The sequence below is a fragment of the Hemicordylus capensis genome, chromosome 2 (assembly GCF_027244095.1).
Source record: "Hemicordylus capensis ecotype Gifberg chromosome 2, rHemCap1.1.pri, whole genome shotgun sequence".
In the NCBI taxonomy this organism is placed as follows: domain Eukaryota; kingdom Metazoa; phylum Chordata; class Lepidosauria; order Squamata; family Cordylidae; genus Hemicordylus; species Hemicordylus capensis.
In genome coordinates, this window is record NC_069658.1 from 398,206,894 (window position 1) to 398,227,009 (window position 20,116).

At 44.4% G+C, this 20,116-nt stretch overlaps 1 protein-coding gene across 13 annotated transcripts in view; it reads right to left on the bottom strand.

Annotated features, from left to right (window-relative positions):
* The window catches only part of MBTD1 (mbt domain containing 1), a 124,996-nt gene that overhangs the window by 93,033 nt on the left and 11,847 nt on the right, over positions 1-20,116 (bottom strand). For 4 of the 13 annotated variants that reach the window (XR_008318062.1, XM_053304124.1, XM_053304128.1 and 1 more), the window contains exons 1-3: positions 13,557-13,678; positions 13,017-13,218; positions 4,750-4,889 (exon numbers count right to left, since the gene is read on the bottom strand). Coding sequence is in view for 11 of the 13 variants with exons in the window: in XM_053304124.1 (XP_053160099.1) it covers positions 4,750-4,889; positions 13,017-13,218; positions 13,557-13,595 (381 nt within the window). In the remaining 2 variants the exon portion in view is untranslated. Of the gene's footprint in view, positions 1-4,749; positions 4,890-13,016; positions 13,263-13,556; positions 13,680-19,547; positions 20,032-20,116 lie in introns of those variants that run through there. The other 9 variants (XM_053304131.1, XM_053304134.1, XM_053304129.1 and 6 more) reach the window with 8 other exon arrangements.

Here is a 20,116-nt window from a genome sequence, read left to right on the forward strand (position 1 = left end):
TCTATTTCTTCATGCCAGCATCATCAGGAGAAGGCATATCCTCCCTGAATGCTTGCTTGGAAGCAGTAATGGGCTAGAATGAGGGATAACAAACTGAGACTGAATCCAGAAAAGACGGAGGTACTTATTGTGCATGGTCGTCACTCAGGAAACGATATTGATTTACCTGTTCTAGATGGGGTCACACTTCCTCAGAACGAACAAGTACGCAATCTGGGAATGCTTCTGGATTCACACCTTTCCCTGGTTTCCCAGGTTGAGGCAGTGGCCAGAAGCGCTTCTTATCAGCTTCGGTTGATACACCAGCTGCGTCCGTTTCTTGAGGTTCATGATCTCACAACAATAGTACACTTGCTGGTATCCTCCAGACTTGATTACTGCAATGCGCTCTATGTGGGGCTGCCTTTGTACATAGTCCGGAAACTACAATTAATACAAAATGCGGCAGCCAGGTTGGTCTTCGGGTCATCTCGAAGAGACCATATTACTCCTATATTACAGGAGTTGCACTGGCTGTCGATAAGTTTCCGGGCAAAATACAAAGTGCTGGTTATAACCTATAAAGCCCTAAACAGCTTAGGCCCACGGTATTTAAGGGAGCGTCTTCTTCTGCATGATCCCCATCGTCCACTACGTACATCAGCCATTGTCTGTGGCTACCTTCATGTCGTTTGGTGGCCACCCAGAGACGGGCCTTCTCTGTTGTCACCCCGAGACTTTGGAATGTGCTTCCTGTGGGTATAAGAGTTTCCCCATCTCTAGCGGCTTTTTAAAATTGTCTGAAGACTCATCTTTTTACCCAGGCCTTTTAGCTTTTTAACTTTGTAGCTTTTAACTTTTTAACTTTTTAACTTTTGACTGTTTATTATTTGTTTTAAATTGTTTTTAGTATTTGTTGTGAACTGCCCTGAGACCTTGGGTTAGGGAGGTATAAAAATGTGCTAAATAAATAAATAAATAGCTCCAAGAAATTGATATGAAGCTGTCTTTGGTGATAGCTCCACTGCCCCTACGCTTTTTTGCCGTTGCAGTGACCTCAATAACCTGTCATGGAAGCATCTGTCGTCACCCACATAGTAGGCATTTTTGATTGGAATGGGACACTGTGCAATAGGTTTTCTGGCCAAGTCCACCAACATAGTGATTGAATGACTTGTGGAGTGATTGTAAGTATCCTCAGAGGGCTGTCCACATTTGGATAGAATATGAAGAGACACCATAGCTCAAGTTTCCTCATTTTCAAGGAAGTATAATGTACTCTTGATTTGCAGGATGCCATCAGGCCTAAGAGGCACTGAATCTTCCAAACCTGTTGAGTTGGTTGCACAATAAAAACCTGGATTAGTTACTTGATGGTTTGGAGCCTTTCCCGAGCTAAGAATGCCCTTTCTGTTTGAGTACCTAGGATTTCTCCTATATAGGCTATCGTCACTGGTTCTAGGTGGGATTTCTTCCAATTCGCATCTATGCCCAGTTCTTGGCGAAGCTGCAACAGATATATCTGAGAATTAGAGGAGAGCTGGTCCTGTGGTAGCAAGCATGACTTGTCCCCTTAGCTAAGCAGAGTCGACCCTGGTTGCCTATGAATGAGAGACTAGCATTGTGAAAATAAGCATCTTTTAGGTCTAGCGTCACAAGCCACTGTTCCTGATGCAAGAGTGGTAGAATGTCCTGCAACGCCATCATTCACATTTTTTTCACATCAACAAATTTGTTTCAATGTCTCATGTCCATAATTGGTTGAATTCCACCACCCCCACTTGGGGATCTGGAAGTAGTGTGAGCAGAATCCTTCCCATCTGTGCACCCACCACACCAGGACTATAGCCCCTTCTGCTAACAAAAGCTCTTTCACCTCTTCCAGCAGAGCCGGTGTTGTGCTCATGAACTGTACACCTTTTAACACTAGCCTTGGCTTCAACTATATGGCATAACCTGCCGATATTATCTTCAGGACCCAGCAGTTCAATGTTATGCGGTGCCATGCAAATGCATGGCTTGCCAGCTTGATGGTATTGGCATTGGCAATTGTTGATGGTATTGGTGCTGCAAGGATGGAACTGGCAACTATCTGTGATGAGGCTGAGATTGGAATCTGCTTCGTCTTGAGTGAGGTATGAGTAAGTTAGCTTGCATGGTGGGCTGGATCAGTCTTCAAACGATACTGCTTTGGGGCCTTAGCCTGTTTACTATGTTGGTTCCGATTTCCTTTTTTTTTTTTTTTGGCTTGATGGGGTGCTTGTTGTAAGGCTGAAAGGACTTTCTGTAATCTCTCCTATCTTGTTGTTTGTAACATGATTGTGGTCTCTTGTAATTTGTGTTAGAAGATGTAGATGCCGAAGTAAAGGTCTTAGTGGTAAACTTCTATTTCTTTAACTTTTCCATGGTGGAATCAGTTTCCTCTGAAAAGAGACCCTTCCCATTGAAGGGAAGTCCTATCTTCTGCTTCATGTCTGTTTGAAGGGTGGCTGATCTAAACCAGGCATGACGCCTCCTGGTGATAGCCAGAGCCATTGCCCTGGACTCTGATTCAGCCAGATACTTTGCCATACTTAACTGCTGACAAGTAAGCACTGTGGATTTTACTCAAGTCTGCTTAAAATGAGCTTTAAGCTCTTCAGCTTGTCTAAATCCTAGAGTGTCCCAACGTGTATGATTTTATTTTGCCATGCAGGCAAAGTAGTTGGTTATCTTAACCAAAAGGCAGGCCATAGAATACAAATTCCTGCCCACCACGTCTAACATCCTGCCCTCTTTGTCCACAGGGTGTGTGTGTCGTCTTCTGGATTTTGATGTGGTTGCGCAATCTATAACCAGTGAATTAGGGAGTGGATGTTTCTGCAGTTAAGCGTTGTCACTCTCTTGAACCCTGTATAATCCCTCTATCCTTTTTTATGTTGGGGTTGAAGTGTGTATTACCTCCCAAGTACTTTGTGCAGCTCTAGAATTAATTGGAAGAACTGGGAGGACTACTGGTTGTGCAGAGAGAGATTTAGCCATAAAGTTGTAGACTGGATTGATCGTCACAGTCTATGTCTTTAGATCTAAACCCAAGGCCTCAGCCATCTCTTTGATTTGCAGGTGGGTAAGCCTTCATTTCCTCTGTCCGAGAAACATGAGAGGTGGTAGCCATGTCTGGAGACAGGTCTTGTAAAATCCCTAATGTATCGTCATCTGATTAGAAATCGGAAGATCCATCATGGCTTTCCAAATGAGCAGGAGAAGAACCTGGCACTGGGTCTTGTGGTGGTAGCAACCTTAGTGGTGGAGATTGGGGTGTTGGGGTTTGAGCCTCAATACAAGTAGCTTGGCTGGGTCCAGTCTGAATTTGTGTCATTTGTTTGGTTCTTGTCTGAGTCTTGATGGTGTTTGAGGTCATCACAGGCTTGACTACCTCTAGCAGTGCCAGTGGAAGCGTTTGTTTAGCCACTGCTGGAAGTCATCACCTTTTCCCTTGGTAAGGAGGAAGCAGCTTCCCCTGCCGCCAACCTTCAAACCAACACTCCTCGCGCTAAGGCAGATGTTAAAGGGTTTTGTCTGTCAAAGTTGGAAGCTCTCCAAGATCTGCCTATAGCCTCCTTCGGTCGCTGTTCAGCCAGTTTTCGGCCTTCTGCCCTTGGTGTGGTGGCCATTTTGGGGGCCGTGCGCCTGAGTGATTGGCCTCCAAAATGACCACCGCACCGAGGGCAAAAGGCCAAAAACTGGCTGAAGGGACCATAGGGAGAGCCGGTGGGGGGAGAGGGAACCCCCCCACACACTGCCTCCAGGAACTCCCCCAAGGGAGAATAAGGTAATTTTTTAAAAACAAGAAAAATGGTCTGCAACCCTCCCTGGACTGGACCGAGAATGGGGGGTTCGAGGGGGTGCCAGATCGAACTGGCCCAGTCGGGTTCAAGTCCAGTCTCAAACCAAACTTGGCCAACCGGTTCCATGCACATCCCTTAAGTGGAACTGCCATGTTCAGAGACAGTATACCACTGAAACACAACAGAGAAGAGCAATTGCCTTCATGCCCTGCTTCAGTTGGCCACTGCTGGAAACCAAGTACCTGAGTAGATGGACATTTAGTCTGATCCAGCAGGGCTTTTATATTCTTAGGAAGTCATGGTCGACATCCAGACTAGTCTTGTGCCAACATACCAGCATTTTCTGTTGCATGAGCGGATCCTACAATTTTTGACAATGCCCCCTTCCCTCTGTAGCCAACCTGTGCTTTGCAAAACTATGACACTGAAGATTCCCCAACCCGCAGGAACTGCAGATATCCAGTTTGGGCTTGCTGTCAGCCTTTAAGAGAGCCCTAAAACTTACTTGTTTGGCCTGGCCTTCCAAGGTTTGTAAATTGTTTTTGTGTTTTTAAAAGTATTTTAATTAGTTTCAAATGGTCTTTAATGTTTTTTATATTGTTTTTAGCACTGTGTTTTAAATGGTGTGTGTTTCTGTGTCTTTTTAAATTTGTTGTACACTGTCCAGAGCCTTTGGATGGGGCGTTTTATAAATGTGATAAATAAATAATAAAGTTTCAGGAGGTACAGGTAGCTGTAGAGCGAAGAAGAAATCACTGGGGAGGGGGGAATCACACACACCCTTCCCATGAAATGGAAAACCCTGGCACTTCAACACACAGTTAGTCTGAATGTCAGTCTGTTTATTTAAAGGCAACCATTTTTTAAAAGCATGCATTAATATGTGTTTGAACAAATGTTTCAAGTATTATCTATATAATAAAGAATAAAATTGTGACTGTACCGTTACCTGAAGTCTGGCCAGAATGCTGGCCTTCTTAGAGTTCGATGAGTAACTTCGTGAGCAAGAAACACTGCAGAAACGTTTGGTTTTGGAGTAGAAGGCATCTCTGACACCAACCATCCCACACATTTCACAGGTAGCTAATCAGGAGAAAAAGATGCCAACTATGTTAAAACCATGATATAAGAAGAATCACATTATCATAGTTATAATTTTTCCTTAGTTTTACATGGACAACATTATAGCTGAAGACTAAATCATCATATGCAAGGTTGTCTTTGCACAAGGGTATGTGCAAAGGTTGCTTTTGAATTTTCAAAACTGTTTATTTATCTGGACATAATGCCTATTATACTCTCTTCTGAATGCTGTGATATATCATGCTTGCTATACCGTATGGTCAAAATGCTGAAACATTATTTTATGTTTTATTATTTAACACATTTCTATACTGACCAAAACTCACATCTCTTGGCAGTTTACAACAAGAAAACAAACAAAAAGTTAAAACATTAGTTAAAATAAATGACATGGTAAAAATTAAAACATTACAACCATTTAAATTTTAACATGATGTTAAAACAATATTTAGTTAAAAGCCTGGGTGAATAGGTGTGTCTTTAAAGGCTTTTTAAAAGTTGTCAGAGATGGGGAGACTCTTATTTCAGCAGGGAGCACATTCCAAAGTTCTGGGGCAGCAGCGAAGGCCCATCCCTGAGTAGCCACCATGGCAACTGCAGACAGACCTCTCTTGAGGATCTCAATGGGTGGTGGGGTTGATAATGAAAAAGATGTTCTCTTAAATACCCAGGGACCAAGCCATTTAGGGCTTTATAACCAGCACCTTGTATTTTGCCTGGAAACTTATCGGCAGCCAGTATAGATCTGACAGTAAGGGAGTAATATGGTCTCTCCGAGATGACCCAGACACCAACCTGGCTGCCGCATTCTGAACCAGCTGTAGTTCCCGGACTACATACAAGGGCAGCCCCACATAGAGCGCATTGCAGTAATCCAGTCTGAAGGTTACCAGCATATGTAACACTGTTCTGAGGTAGTTTATCTTAAGAAATGAATGCAGCTGGCTTATCAGCCGAAGCTGATAAAAGGCACCACTGGCCACCACCTCAACCTGGGAGACCATGGAGAGGCTCGGATCCAGAAACACCCTCAGACTGCGTACCTGTTCATTCTGGGGAAATGTGACCCCATCCAGAACATGCAGATCAAACTAATCTCCCGAGTTTTGACCTTGCACAATGAGTACCTCCATCTTATCTGGATTCAGTCTCAGTTTGTTATCCCTCATCCAGCCCATTATCGCCTCCAGGCAGGCATTTAAGGAGGTTATGCTCTCTCCCGATGATGTTGACATGGAGAAGTAGATTTGGGTGTCATTAGCATACTGATAGCACCCTGCACCAAATCCCCTGATGATTGCTCCCAGTAGTTTCATGTAGATGTTAAACAACATTGGAGACAGTACAGAGCCCTGAAGGACACCATACAAAAGTTCAGATTTTGAAGAACAATAGTCTTCAAGAGACACTATCTGGAATCTGCCCGAGAGGTAGGAGCGGAACCACCACAAAGCAGTGCCTCCCACTCCCGACCCCCTCAGACGTTCCAGAAGGATACTATGGTCAATAGTATCAAAAGCAGCCGAGCGGTCCAAAAGGACCAACAGAGTCACACTCCCTCCGTCAATTCCCAATTGGAGATCATCCATCAGGGCGACCAAGGCAGTCTCCACCCCATAGAAACATGACAGCAAGCAGCTAGACTGAAGAACATGGTTGTTCTTCAGCCCTTATTGTGGCGTGGATTCATATTGCCCAAGAAGTACTATACATTATGAGCAGTCTGTTCCAACATTTACTTTACTGCCCTCTTGGCCTGTTACTCTCTCTCTTTAAATTTAATTTTTATTAATCAGTTTTGCATATCTTTTTAAAAAGAAAAAAAATCAGCAAAGCAGTTTCACAAACAGAAAGCAGTAATAATGCAGCAAGATGCTAACATTACAGGAAATATTAGATACACAGCGATCAGCAAAATAAAATTTAAAAGGGACTATTTTTATTTCAGAGAGAAAGAGATGCAATTTTTTTATTTTCAGAGATTAGTCCAAAATATAAAACCATGGAAGACATCTGGATGTTTGCCTGTGTATGATATAGTCCAAGAGCCCATGAATAGGAAGTTTGTACTGAGGTTGCATGTTAATTGTTTTCAATATTTTTATGATAAACACAAATATTAAAATGTGTATTCTTGTAGCAAAAACACACCTTTGTGTATGTACTTTAAATAGTTATATCCCACCCCTCCAGTGTAATACTGCTTGGGATGGCTCACAAAATTAGCAAAATATAAAACAAAACAGGTAAAATTAATCATAACTAAAATCAGACCTAGCTAAAACCAAATTTAAAAGCTGGATGTTAGAAAATTAAAAGCCCACCAGATATAAGCTGTATTTGACTATTGCTAAGCGTTCATACTTTCAGAAGTGTGTATATTTCTAGATCAGTACAATGGAAGCTCTCAGCCCACTCAATCCCTTCCCTGTCCCGCCTTTTCTCCTCACAGACATTCTAGCCGACTTGAACATGCTTCAGCACAGTGGAAGCAGTTATGGCCCCAAACACATTAAATGGTCTGATCTGGGATTGGCCCCACATAAAGCCATCTGATTGTACATTTTGAGATGTAGGAAAGCAGGGCCGGATTAAAGGCAACTGATGCCCTAAGCATAGTCCAACAATGGTGCCCCCCTCGGCCCCCTCAATTGCTTAACTGACAAGATATTAAGACTCAAGCAAATTCTATACTTATACCTTAACATTTATTTAAATTTTAAAAAGTTTTCTTCTAGATTTTTTAAGGTAAAACAAAACAGTTCCACTGCCTATAATTTCTTATAAATAGCCACAACAGGAAGAATGATTGAGAAAAATATTTCATCTTCAAGGTCAGACATCATAACATACGACCATCTTTTACGTGAAGCTTTATCGATATTTTGTACTGCTCTTTACAGTAATCTTTCGCAAATCAATGATTTTTTACTTCAGATATATAGTTTAGTAGTTTCTCAAAACTTTAGTTGCTCACCGAGCCAAAGAAAACATTTTTTTAACAATGCAGAGTAAAGTCGAACACGGCAGATAAAAACAATTACAACAAATCGACTGAAGTTGAGTGTGGCAGTGAAATGCAAGGTGGCAAAAGAAATTCAAGGTGACAATAAGGGAGAAAAGAGAGTTTGAGGAACATTTACCTAGAAGTATCAAGGGGAATAATAAAAACTTCTTTAAATACATAAGAAGCAGGAAACCTGCCAGGGAGGCTGTTGGACCATTAGACAATGCGGGAGTGAAAGAGATTTTTAAGGAGGATATGGAGATTGCAGAGAGGCTAAATGAGTTCTTTGTGTCCATCTTCACAGCAGAGGATACAGAGCATATACCTGTTCCTGAACCAGACTTTTCAGGGATGGAGGCTAAAGAACTGAGTCAGACAGAAGTGACAAGAGATGGTGTTCTAAACTGTCTGAAAAAACTGAAAACTAACAAATTGCCAGGGCCAGATAGCATCCATCCAAAAGTCCTCAAAGAACTCAATTGTGAAATTGCAGGCCTCCTTGCCAAAATATATAACTTATCCCTGCAATCAGACTCTGTACCGGAGGACTGGAAAGTAGCAAATGTAACACCGATTTTCAAAAAGGGATCCAGGGGCAATCTGGGAAATTACAGGCCGGTTAGCTTAACATCCGTTCCAGGCAAATTGATGGAAAGCATCCTCAAGGAAAAAATTGAAAAGCACATAGAAGAACAGGCCTTGCTGGGGGAGAACCAGCATGGCTTCCACAAAGGTAAATCTTGCATCACAAACCTTTTGGAGATCTAGAAGCAGGGGTAAGCAGCGAGCTGGCCAAGTTTGCAGATGATACCAAACTCTTTCGGGTAGTGAAATCCAAAATGGATTGTGAGGAGCTCCAAAGGGATCTCTCCAAACTGGGGCAGTGGGTGACAAATGGCAAATGTGGTTCAATGTTGGCAAGTGTAAAGTGATGCACATTGGGATGAAAAACCCCAACTTCAAGTATACGCTGATGGGGATCTGAGCTGTTGGTGACTGACCAGGAGAGGTATCTTGGAGTCATGATGGACAGCTTGTTGAAAGTGTTGACTCAATGTGTGGCAGCTGTGAAAAAGGCCAGTTCCATTCTAGGGATCATTAGGAAGGGGATTGAAAAGAAAACTGCCAATATTATAATGCCCTTATACAAAACCACGGTGCGGCCACACCTGGAGTACTGCGTACAATTCTGGTCACCACATCTAAAAAAGGAAATTGTAGAACTGGAAAAGGTGCGGAAGGGGGCAACCAAGATGATCAGGGGCCTAGAGCCACCTTTCTTATAAGGCAAGGCTACACCTGTGGCTTTTTAGTATAGAAAAAAGACTACTGCGGGGAGACATGATTTTATAGACATGAGGTCTATAAAATCATGCATGGTGTGGAGAAAGTGGATAGAGAGAAATTCTTCTCCCTCTCCCATAACACTAGAACCGGGGTCATCCCATGAAATTGATTGCCGGGAAATCTAGGACTAACAAACAGAAGTACTTTTTCACACAACACATAGTCAACTTGTGTAATTCTCTGCCACAAGATGTGGTGACGGCCAACAACTTGGATGGCTTTAAGAGGGGTTTGGATAACATGGAGGAGAGGTCTATCATCGGCTGCTAGTTGGAGAGCTACAGGTCACCTCCAGCCTCAAAGGCAGGATGCCTCTGAGTACCAGTTGCAGGGGAGTAACAGCAGGAGAGAGGGCATACCCTCAACTCCTGCCTATGGCTCTCAGTGGCATCTGGTGGGCCACTGTGTGAAACAGGATGCTGCACTAGATCGGCCTTGGGCCTGATCGAGCAGGGCTGTTTTTATGTTCAGTGAAAGAGTTAAGGGCATGATGGCTAGGGGGAAAACTCTGTGGTGCCCCCCCTTCCCTTGATGCCCTAAGCACATGCTTGTTTTGCCTTATGGTTAATCCAGGGCTGTAGGTAAGTAATCTCTACCAAATGGTATCAGTTTCAGCCATGTGCCTTCTGATGTAACTCATGGCCACTGTTGCCCCCTTTTCAGAGCAATCTGAAAGGGGGTAAGCCCCAAAGTCAGATTGGACAGTTTGGAATTAAGTGCTTTCTTCCCCAATGGATAATGCTTGTTTCATCCATGTACCTTATGATATACGTAATGGCCCCAAGAAGGCCTTTTGGGGGGCTCACACCCCCAAATGCCTCAGCAGCTACTCATAAGACTGGTGCTTTTGGAAATACCAGAACTAGTTTAACAATTCTAGATGGTCAAACCTTTTGTACCCTGTCATGCAAGTTTTTTGACACGGGCTCTTGGACTATATAAGAAGATACCAACAATATACCAGCCAGATGTTTCCACAAAGCCCCAAAGCAGGACACATTGGCAATTAAGTCTGCCATGCTGTTGCTCCCGAGAAACTGGTATTCAGAGGCATCAGTAGCATCCAGATTAATTCCATCTGTGCAAGGGGTAGTAATTTCCACCAGTTCCCCCTCTGGGACTGGAGACCCTCAGGGACTTTGCAGGGGGGGGCTAAGCGTTGCAGAGGGAAAGGTGGTGGGGCAGAATCAGCAAAAATCCCCCTTGCATAAGTGAAACATTCTTGTGCAAGGAGGAATACGAGACTGGATGCTGCCCATGCTGCCTCGGAACTTGAAGGTACAAATGGTCATTGTGACTAGTAGGTATTGCTGCTTAAAGAGCAGCCACACCATATTTTTTAATAGGAGTTTTTTTATACAATATCCCTATGTGTGGACAGTAAGTGCAACCTAATCATTTGTCATGGCACTTAAATAATAAATAAAACAAATTTCATTAATCAAATTCGTACAGTGCCCCGACCTTTCGTCTCTGGGTGGTTTACAGCAACATACAATAGGTTAACAAATTAAAACCAGAGTCAAATTAAAAAGCTTGGGTGAAGAGAAGTCTGCAATTGCTTTTAAAAAGTTGTCAGAGATGGGGATGCTTGTACTTCAGTAGAGAATGCATTCCAACACCTCGGGGCAGCAAGAGAGTAGGCCCATCCCTGTGTGGCCACCAGAAGGGCCGGTGGCAACTGGAGACGAACCTCTCCGGATGATCTCAATGGACGATGGGGCTCATGGTGAAGACGATGTTCTCTTAGATACCCAAGGCCTAAGCTGTTAAGGGCTTTATAGGTTCTAACCAGCACCTTGTATTTTGCCTGGAAACTTATCGACAGCTAGTGTAGCTCTTTCAACACAGGAGTAACGTGGTCTCTCCGAGATGACCCAGAGACCAAGCTGGCTGCTGCGTTCTGTGCCAACTGCAGTTTCTGGACTATGTACAGAGATAGCCCCAGATAGAGGACATTGCAAAAGTCATGTCTGGACGTTACCAGCATATGTACCACCATTCTGAGGGCGTTCATCTCAATAAATGGACGCAACTGGCGTACCAGCCGAAGCTGATAGAAAGCACCTCTGGCCACTACTTCAATCTGCGATACCAGGAAGATGTGTGGGTCCAGAAGCATTCCCAGACTGCATACCTGTTCCTTTTGGGGAAGTATGACCCCATCTAGAACAAGCAGATCAAAACTGTCTCTGGAGTTCTGACCCTACACAATAAGTAACTCCGTCTTATCTGGATTCAGTTTATTATCCTTTATCCAGCTCATTACCGCCTCCAGACAGGCATTTAAGGAGGTTCTCCTGATGATGCTAACATGGAGAAATATATCTGGGTATCATCAGCATACTGATAACACCCCACACCAAATCTCCTGATGATCTCCCCCAGTGGTTTCATGTAGATGTTAAAAAGCACTTGACACAGTATGGAGCCCTGGGGAATGTCATACATAAGCTCACTTTTTGAAGAGCAAGAGTTTCCAAGCGACACCATATGGAATCTGTCTGAGAGGTAGGAGCGGAACCATACAAAGAAGTGCCTCCTATACCCAACACACTTAGATGTTCCATAAGGATACTATGGTCAATAGCAATGTTCCCTCTAATTTTTTTCATCTCTGTGCAGAATGAGTTTTGTTCTGGGTGGCAGTATCAAGGCACTGTGTGCACACATGCATTCAGAGTGGGGCCTTCCTAATTCAACCTGAGCAGGATCTAAAATTAACTGAGCAGACATCAGAAAACATGTGAGCGTGCACGCCTTATAGGGAACAGTGGTCAATAGTATCGAAAGCGGCCAAGAAAACCAACAGGACCAACAGAGACAAACTTCCTCTGTACATTCCCAATTGGAGATCATCCACCAGGCCAACCAAGGAAGTCTCCACCCCATAGCCCACCCAAAAACCAGTTTGAAATGGGTCTAGATAATCAGTTTCATCCAAGACTGTCTGGAACTGGGAGGCTACCACGTTGACATTTCAGTTTGCAGCAACAGGGTTCAATTAATATGTAAAAATAAAACTAGGAAGAAAGTTATCTGAACTGGCTGTGACCGTCCAGGAAATATATTTGCTACATTTATAAACTGCTTTTTGTCCTAAGACCTCAAGGTAGTATACAAGAATGTAGCATGTAGCCTAGAAAGGGCTTTTAAAAACACTTAAATTACAAAAAAAGATAGCTAAGCTAACCTAGATTTTTAAGAATGGAATTAACTCCCATCATCTCAGACCTTAGGTTGCTCTTTGTTTTGCTTCCTTCTTTTCAAATTGGGATCAAAGCCACTTGTATATCAATCTATGTTTATTTTCCATGCAAGTATGCATGCACATGTCCAGAAAAAATCTCGATTGTGGTTGGAAAAAACTGTAGCAAAAGTGGTGAATAGTCTGACTTCCTAGGTAGAAGCGAGCATGAACCATCTCAACAACTCTGTTCTCAAGTGCATACTATAACTTCCTCGCTCCGACCCACCTCCTGAATGTAAATTTTGACTCGACAGAATTACCCTAAAGTTATGTTTATATTGTATGTAAATACAAAATGTCTTTTCTGTAAGACAACTACATTAAATGCACACTTCAGTAGATGTGCATACCTGCATTTAATTCCAGTTCACTGGCAAAAGGAATTTTCAAGTAGAAGTCTGTTGTTTTAAAGAGAAAGCTAGATGCACGTCAACTTTCGGCCTCTGAGCCAATATCCCAGTAAGAGAGAGGCATAGCAGGCCATTTCATTTCACATTCAATTGAAGATCTAATCTGTACTCACCCATGCCAGACTTGCCATCTGGGTATGTGTAGACCTGTCCATTGTTCTTTATAATTGGGAGACTGGAGGGTAAGGGAGCAACTTCCTCTTCACTCTCATCAGAGCTGGAACTACTACTGGTATCCTCACTGCAGCTATCATAACCATCAAACATCCCGAATGAATCACGTCTTTTCCTTTCTGACCGTGAAGAATGTTCAGTCTAAAAGAAAAAGCCAGAACACTGGAACTTTCGAATATAAAGATCTGAAAGAGATATTTTAGCATTTTACAAGTGTCTATCGAGTCTATATATCACAATCTGTAGACAATCTCAGTTTTATAGACCTAGACAAATATTGAAATCCCACACACCTAGACAGTCAGAAGATCAGACAAAATGAAGTGCTGTTTGCAGAAGTGACTAATGTATGAATTAATAGACTTTGTCTTATACACAAGCAATATTAAGCATGAGTTTACAATGAACTTAGCTTTGACATAATTTTAAAATGCCAATATGTATTTCTTTTATATGCAGAAAGGAACATTGGTACTTACCGTGAAGGCTTCTTTTCCCCTATGTCTGGAGCTCCTCATTAATGGGTTGTGCAGTTAACATGCTCGAGACAGGACTGGAATTTTAAGACTTGCTTCCTGTCACCAGTGGGTGCCCAACCCCAGTTCCAGGACTGAAGCAAAGAGTGGCACTATAGAAAGCATGAAAAAACAGGCCTAGACAGCAGGAAAACACACCATCTACGAGGACATCAACAAAAGCAAACATTGTAAAAGCAGAGAATCGAAGGTAATCCTAAATATCAGGAACCCCAGAAGCTGACTCCACCCAAAGATAATGCCACCCATACCCCACTATAACCTCCAACTAGAACAAAACAACAACTATACATCTGGGTGGGCGTGAGGAGCTCCAAACACAGGGGGAAAGAACCCTTCACGGTAAGTACCAATGTTCCTTTTCTCCCTGTGCTGGAGCACTTTCATTAATGGGACATGCCCAAGTGGAATGATATTAGAGGGAGGCAAGATGTACTCACACCACCTGCTGCAGAGCCTTACAGCCAAAGGCTGCTTCGTCAGCAGAATAAGATGATATTTTATAATGCTGAATGAATGAAGTAATTGACACCCACGTAGCTGCCTTGCAAATGTCCACCAGAGGGGTGTGAGCAGAGAATGCTGCCGAGGCTGTTGTGCTGTATGTAGAATGTGCCGAAACCTGTCCTGGCACTAGAATATTAAGTACATAGTACGCCAGAATGATGGAGGATCTAAACCATCGAGCAAGTGTTGCCTTAGAGACCCTGTGACCCAATGAGGCCAGACAAAAGGAAACGAACATTGAATCCAACTTGTGAATTCCTTCCGTGCATCTGAGGTATATCCGCAGATCCCTGCGGACATCCAGCTTGTGCCAAAGCTTCTCCTTAGACAGGCGAAATGAGGGTAGAACGATATCTTGGGAGCAATGAAAAGCCGTATTCACTTGAGGGATAAAGGTAGGGTCCAACTTAAGGACCACAGAATCCTGCTGAATACAGAACTCTTTGCACGCCAAGAGAGCCCCTAACTCGGACACTCTTCAGGTTGATGTAACAGTGACCAAAAACAAAACCTTGTAAGAAAGAAGTTTCAAGCTAACCGATGCTAGCAGCTCAAAGGGGGGGCTGCGTCATGGCATTTAGCACTTTGTTTAAACTCCATGAAGGGAAATGCTGGATTGGGGGAGGTGTCAAATGGGTAGCTCCTCTCAGGAATCTTGATACAAGGATGAAGAGAGGAGGAGACCCCCTCTGAAATGTTTAGTACAGATGCTAACGTGGAAGCCTGCCTTCAAAGTGTGCTAGGGAGTAGGCGAAGGTCCAGCTCATCTTGAAGAAAAGCCAAAACTTCCAGTACACCTGAAGATTGTGGGTCCAGATGTTTGCATGCAGACCACCTAGAGTCAATGATCCAAGTGAACTGATAGATCCTTTGAGTTGATGGGAATCATGAAGCTAGGATAGTATCTTGCACTGGTTTCAGATATCCCTTCATTATGAGGCTTGCATGCTCAACATCAAAGCACAGAACAGGAACCACTCTGGCTCTTGATATGGCAAGGGACCCTGTGACAAGAGATCTCTGTGGAGAGGGAGATGCCACAGGGGTCTGATGGAGAAGTGAACTAGCTCTGAGAACCATGGCCTCCTTGGCAAGTGTGGAGCCATCAGTATCACCTGCGCCTGGTTCTGCCACCATCTTCCAGACAACTTGGCGATAACAGCTGTTGGAGAAAAGGCAAAGAGTAGACCTCCAGGCCAGGGAGCAGTGTGAGCGCTGATCGCTTTAACCATCTGCTGGAACACCTGTGGGTGAAGAAACCATTCCGCAGGGTCCACCACTTGCCAGCTGAACCAATCTGCTTGTGTGTTGTCCACCCCACTGGGGTGTTCCACGGAGATGGAGTTCAGATATTCTTCTGCCCATAATATCAGATTGTCTGTCTCCGCCATCTGTAGCCTCCATTGTGTGCCGCCTTGACGGTGATATTGTCTGCGCAGAGCAAAACATGGTGACCCCGCAGAAGGAGATGGAATTCCTTGATTGCCAAGTTGGCTGCTTGAAGCGCTAGCCAATTGATGCTCCTGTTCTTTTCTTCCTTGGACCAAAGTCCTTGAGCCATCTGGTTCTGACAGTAAGCTCCCCACCCCAACAGGTTGGCGTCCATCGTGATGATCGCACTCTGAGGGTTAGTCAGAGGTAGCCTCCTGTCCATCACCAGAGACAGCCACCACAGGAAAGAGTCCTTGACTCATTGAGGAAGTGGAATCTGCTGGTGGGATCCTGCCATGATAAGATCTTGATGTGGAAGAAGCCACGGCAGTGGGTGGGAATGCCATCTCGCCCACAGCGTACAATCCATGCAGACCACCATAGATCCCAGAACCTATGCCAAAGACATTAGGTCTGCCAAAGGGGACTGTAGGAGAGGACGTAACAGGCGGAGATCTTCACCTTGCGTTCCTCTGGAAGAGATATCAACCCCTGGGCTGCACTGAACACTGCTCCCAGGTGTTGGAGAACCTGTGATGAATACAGATGACTCTTGTCAGAGTTTACTACAGACCTGTGACCCTCTAGGCACTGTAGAGTACGACTCACTGCTGGGAGGACCTGAGTGAGAGATAGAGCTTGGATCAGCAAATCATCTAAATATGGATTTATACGCACACCCCGAAGATGTGCAGAGTAATCATGATTTTAATTAAGGTCCATGGGGCCGATGACAGGCCAAATGTAAGAGCTTGGTAGTGATAGGTAAGACCGCCATAAGTTAACTGAAGGAACTTCCTGTGGTACGGTGTAATCAGGATGTGCAAATATGCTCCGGCTAAGTCCACCGAAGCCAGGAAATCCCCTAGGCAGACTACCTCCTTGATGGTTTGCAAAGACTCCATTCTGAACTTTATTTTCTTTATGTATTTGTTCAGGCATCTGAGGTACAACACTGCTCTCCAAGAACCATCCTTTGTGGGAACAAGGAATAACAGTGAATAGACTCCACGACCCAAGTCTATCAAATGCACCGGCTCTATTGCCTGAACAATGGTCCCTCTAATTTTTTTCATCTCTGTGCAGAATGAGTTTTGTTCTGGGCGGCAGTATGTGAGTGAGCACATGCATTCAGAAAGGGGCCTTCCTGATTAAACCTGAGCAGGATCTAAAATGAACTGAGTGGATATCCAAAAACTCGTGAGTATGCGCGCATGCAAACGCCTTAGAGGGACAGTGATCCCGAATCTGTTCTAGATGACAAACAGCTTGCATCATTCTCAGATGTGTCTCTGGTTTATTTGATTTTGGGGATGCTTAAAAAAAAAAAGTTGGGAGGAGTGGCAGTAAGATCTAAAGAATAGCCGTTGGTAATCGTATCTGGCACCCAGAAGTCTTGGGTGGTGGACATCCAGGTGGGAGCAAAGTCTAGAAGCCTGTCCCCAACCAGGACCGCATCATTGCTTCTTAGGGAACTGGGCATTGGGGATGAAGGACCTAAATCCCTGTGCCCTAGTGGGACCCCCATATTGCAGTCTCCACTGCAGTCGACCTGATGCCCGGAAACCGTTGTTACCCCGGAAGTCCCTGCCTTGGTAAAAGGACTTTCCCTGGTATTGTCTGTGGGAACAAAAGAAAGAAGAGTAGGGATGAAAAGGCCTCCGAAAATCTTTTCTGGTAGAAGGCATGGCCTTCTTATCTTTCATTTCAACCAAAACTGGTTCCAGAGCCAGGCCGAACAAATTAGTTCCCATAAAGGGAGAGGCAGTGAGAGCCATTTTGAACTTAGCATCCACCTGCCACATCTTAAGCCAAAGAGACTGCTGAACAGCGACCCCAGCTGCCATAGACCTGGACGCCTGCTGAATCCAGTCAAGGCTCGAATCTGCCATCAAAGCCACAGCTTTGGCCATTTTGTTTTTGCCCTGTCATAGCTTAACATTCTCTGGAGGCACAAGGGTGACAAGCTACTTGGCCCACAGAATGGAGGCACATGGAAAAAATCAAATTGGTAGTGGCTGCCTTAATAACTGTTGCTGAGACTTAATGAACCTTCCTGAGTAAGACATCACATTTCCTGTCTTCAAGAAATTTCCATTGCTCGACCTTCCACGTTTAAAATAGAACCCGATACCATTTGCGCCACTGGTGCATTAACGTGGGGAATAGCTAACTGTGAGTTGACATAGTGCTTCCTAGGATGGTTCCCCACTGGCTTGGAGGAAACTGGGTGTGCTTTGCATGACCTCTGAAGGTTCCACATCATTAATAGCACTCTTTGCCTTAGAGAGTAACATTTCAAAGTCTGCAGATGTGAACAAGTGAGCTGAAATGGGGGCGTGGGCAGCTATTTCCTCCCCAGACAGTTCTCCCTCCTCATCAGATTCAATGGGCTGGAGGGGCCCCGGTGAAGCAGGGTTTGATTTAGAATCTGAAATAGGCCTACAGAGACCTGCCAGTTCTTTGAGTGGATGGGAAGGGCCTGGCAAAGAAGGTGGAAGAGGTAACCCAGGTGAAGGTAATACAGGACATGCCGGCAAAACTGGCAGGGTCATAACAGGGCAAGGCAATGCAGGCGGAGGTACCAATGGAGGCAAAACGGGGTGGGGGTGCCCTCCTGAGCTGGTGTCAGGGTGGTGGTGATCCTGAAGAGGAAGAATAATTGTCCTGCCTTTTGCCCAAGTCTTTTAGTGACAAAAAGGCCCCATTTAGATGAGGAATAGCCCTCATGCTAGGGCTGGAATCGGAAGAGGAGGAAGATAATGCGACCTTGCATCATGGAGGCCTCAGAACAGGCAAGGCAGGACCCACAGGGGACACTTGTATAGGCTACATTTTGAAGCAGCAAGTATTCCCACCTGAAAAATGCCTGCTGCCATATTGGGGGAATTGAGGAGGCTAGCCCCTGAGAAACAAATACCTCATTATTCACAGGCTCTGGTCTATTAGACACCAGTTCTGAAGGAACTTCAGCAGGCTGGCCATTCAACTCCACTGGCTCAGGCAGCAAGTCTCACAATGGTGCCTTGTTCGTAATCGCTGTCAGTCTGCCATTCACAGGGATCGGGTGAGGTGCAGGGGGGACTGCGCGGACCAACAGGTTCCCCCTCGACGCCCATCGCCACCAGCCTAAGTGGCACAGATGCCAAGAAATCACCCACCATGCACTGGTCGTCCTTAACAGGAGTGCAGTCCTCCGGAGAAGTAGGCTTGTGCCGCAGCTTGGTTTTGCAGCACACATCTTTTATAAGGAGGCACTCGGCTAAGGCGCACAGAGAGCTGCAATCTTTTTCTTTTTAAGCGGTTCAGCTTGCACCGTCAGGTGCTTGGTCTTTTTCGCCGCTTTCCTTGGAGCCGGTAGGGCCTCCGAAGCTAAGGAGACAAAAATTGTGGGAACGGAGCACTGAGGCAGAGAAGCCGACTGCGCCTGTAACAGAGAAACTCCTGCTGACCCAATCTTAGGGGTTGTGTGAGGCCCCTCCGAAAGGTAACCTCTTAAAAGTTATTCCGTGTGAGCCCGCTCCATTAGGAGAATGGGTCGAGCAGAGCAAATTACCAAACAAGAATCAGCTAATGTAAACAAAAAGGTCAATCAAAATGGTTGACTTTAGAATGGAAACGGAAAATACAGCTTTGAATTGTGAAGAAAAGAAAACACAAAAAACCTAAGGCAGCTCCCTTCCCACACTTGCACAATCAAGGGAGGGGAAGAATAATAACAATATACAAGGACAGAAAAGTAAAGATGAAGCTAGCCTGAAAATAGCCAAATTTCACTGGAAATCTGAGGAGCCCTTTCTGTGTCCTGCAAGCTCAAGCAGACAGGACCGGAACTGGGGTTGGGCACCCTCCGGCGGCAGGAAGCAAGCCTTACAAATTCCAGTCCTGTCTTGAGCATGCTAACTGCACAACTAACGAGGAGCTCTAACACAGAGGGGGGGAAGCCTTGCTTTTTCATAGACTTAGGAGCTAAACAAAGAGTCAGTATTTTTTCACCAGTTTCTCTCCAGAGTTCACAGATCCTGAAGTTCAGTTCACATGTGAAAGTCTTCAATGGTTTTTGCAGAGTGCAAGGCTGTTGGTTTCACCTGTTGGTGCACCTGACATAATCTGTAAACTGTTTATCTGTTTTTGTTAACAAAAGCTAACATATTTTACTTAGTACATTTCACTCAAGAGATTTCAAAGCAGCTCCCAAAAAAGAGATACAGCCCTCATTTGAGTTCATAGGCTAGTAGTAATCTGTTTAGCAACATGGAGGTGCAGCTTTAGTTAAAGCTTCATGAACTTGCCATTTTCAACTTCATTCAGAAAACAATGGATCATTCCCATTACTGACTAGATTGGGGCTATTCCCAATTCAGAACAAAGCTACAGAAAAGTCACATGTAGGAATGTACTACTGATGTTTTTTTACAAGCCTCTGGGCCCCCTTTCGTTAGCCATAGAATATAGTCAATCCCTTATGTTTCCCTTTCACTGATTTTCTGTACTGGAAGTGAACTATTCCCATAAAGTTAGAGAGAAACACTTCCATGGCAACCGACAGACGGAATGAAACATGA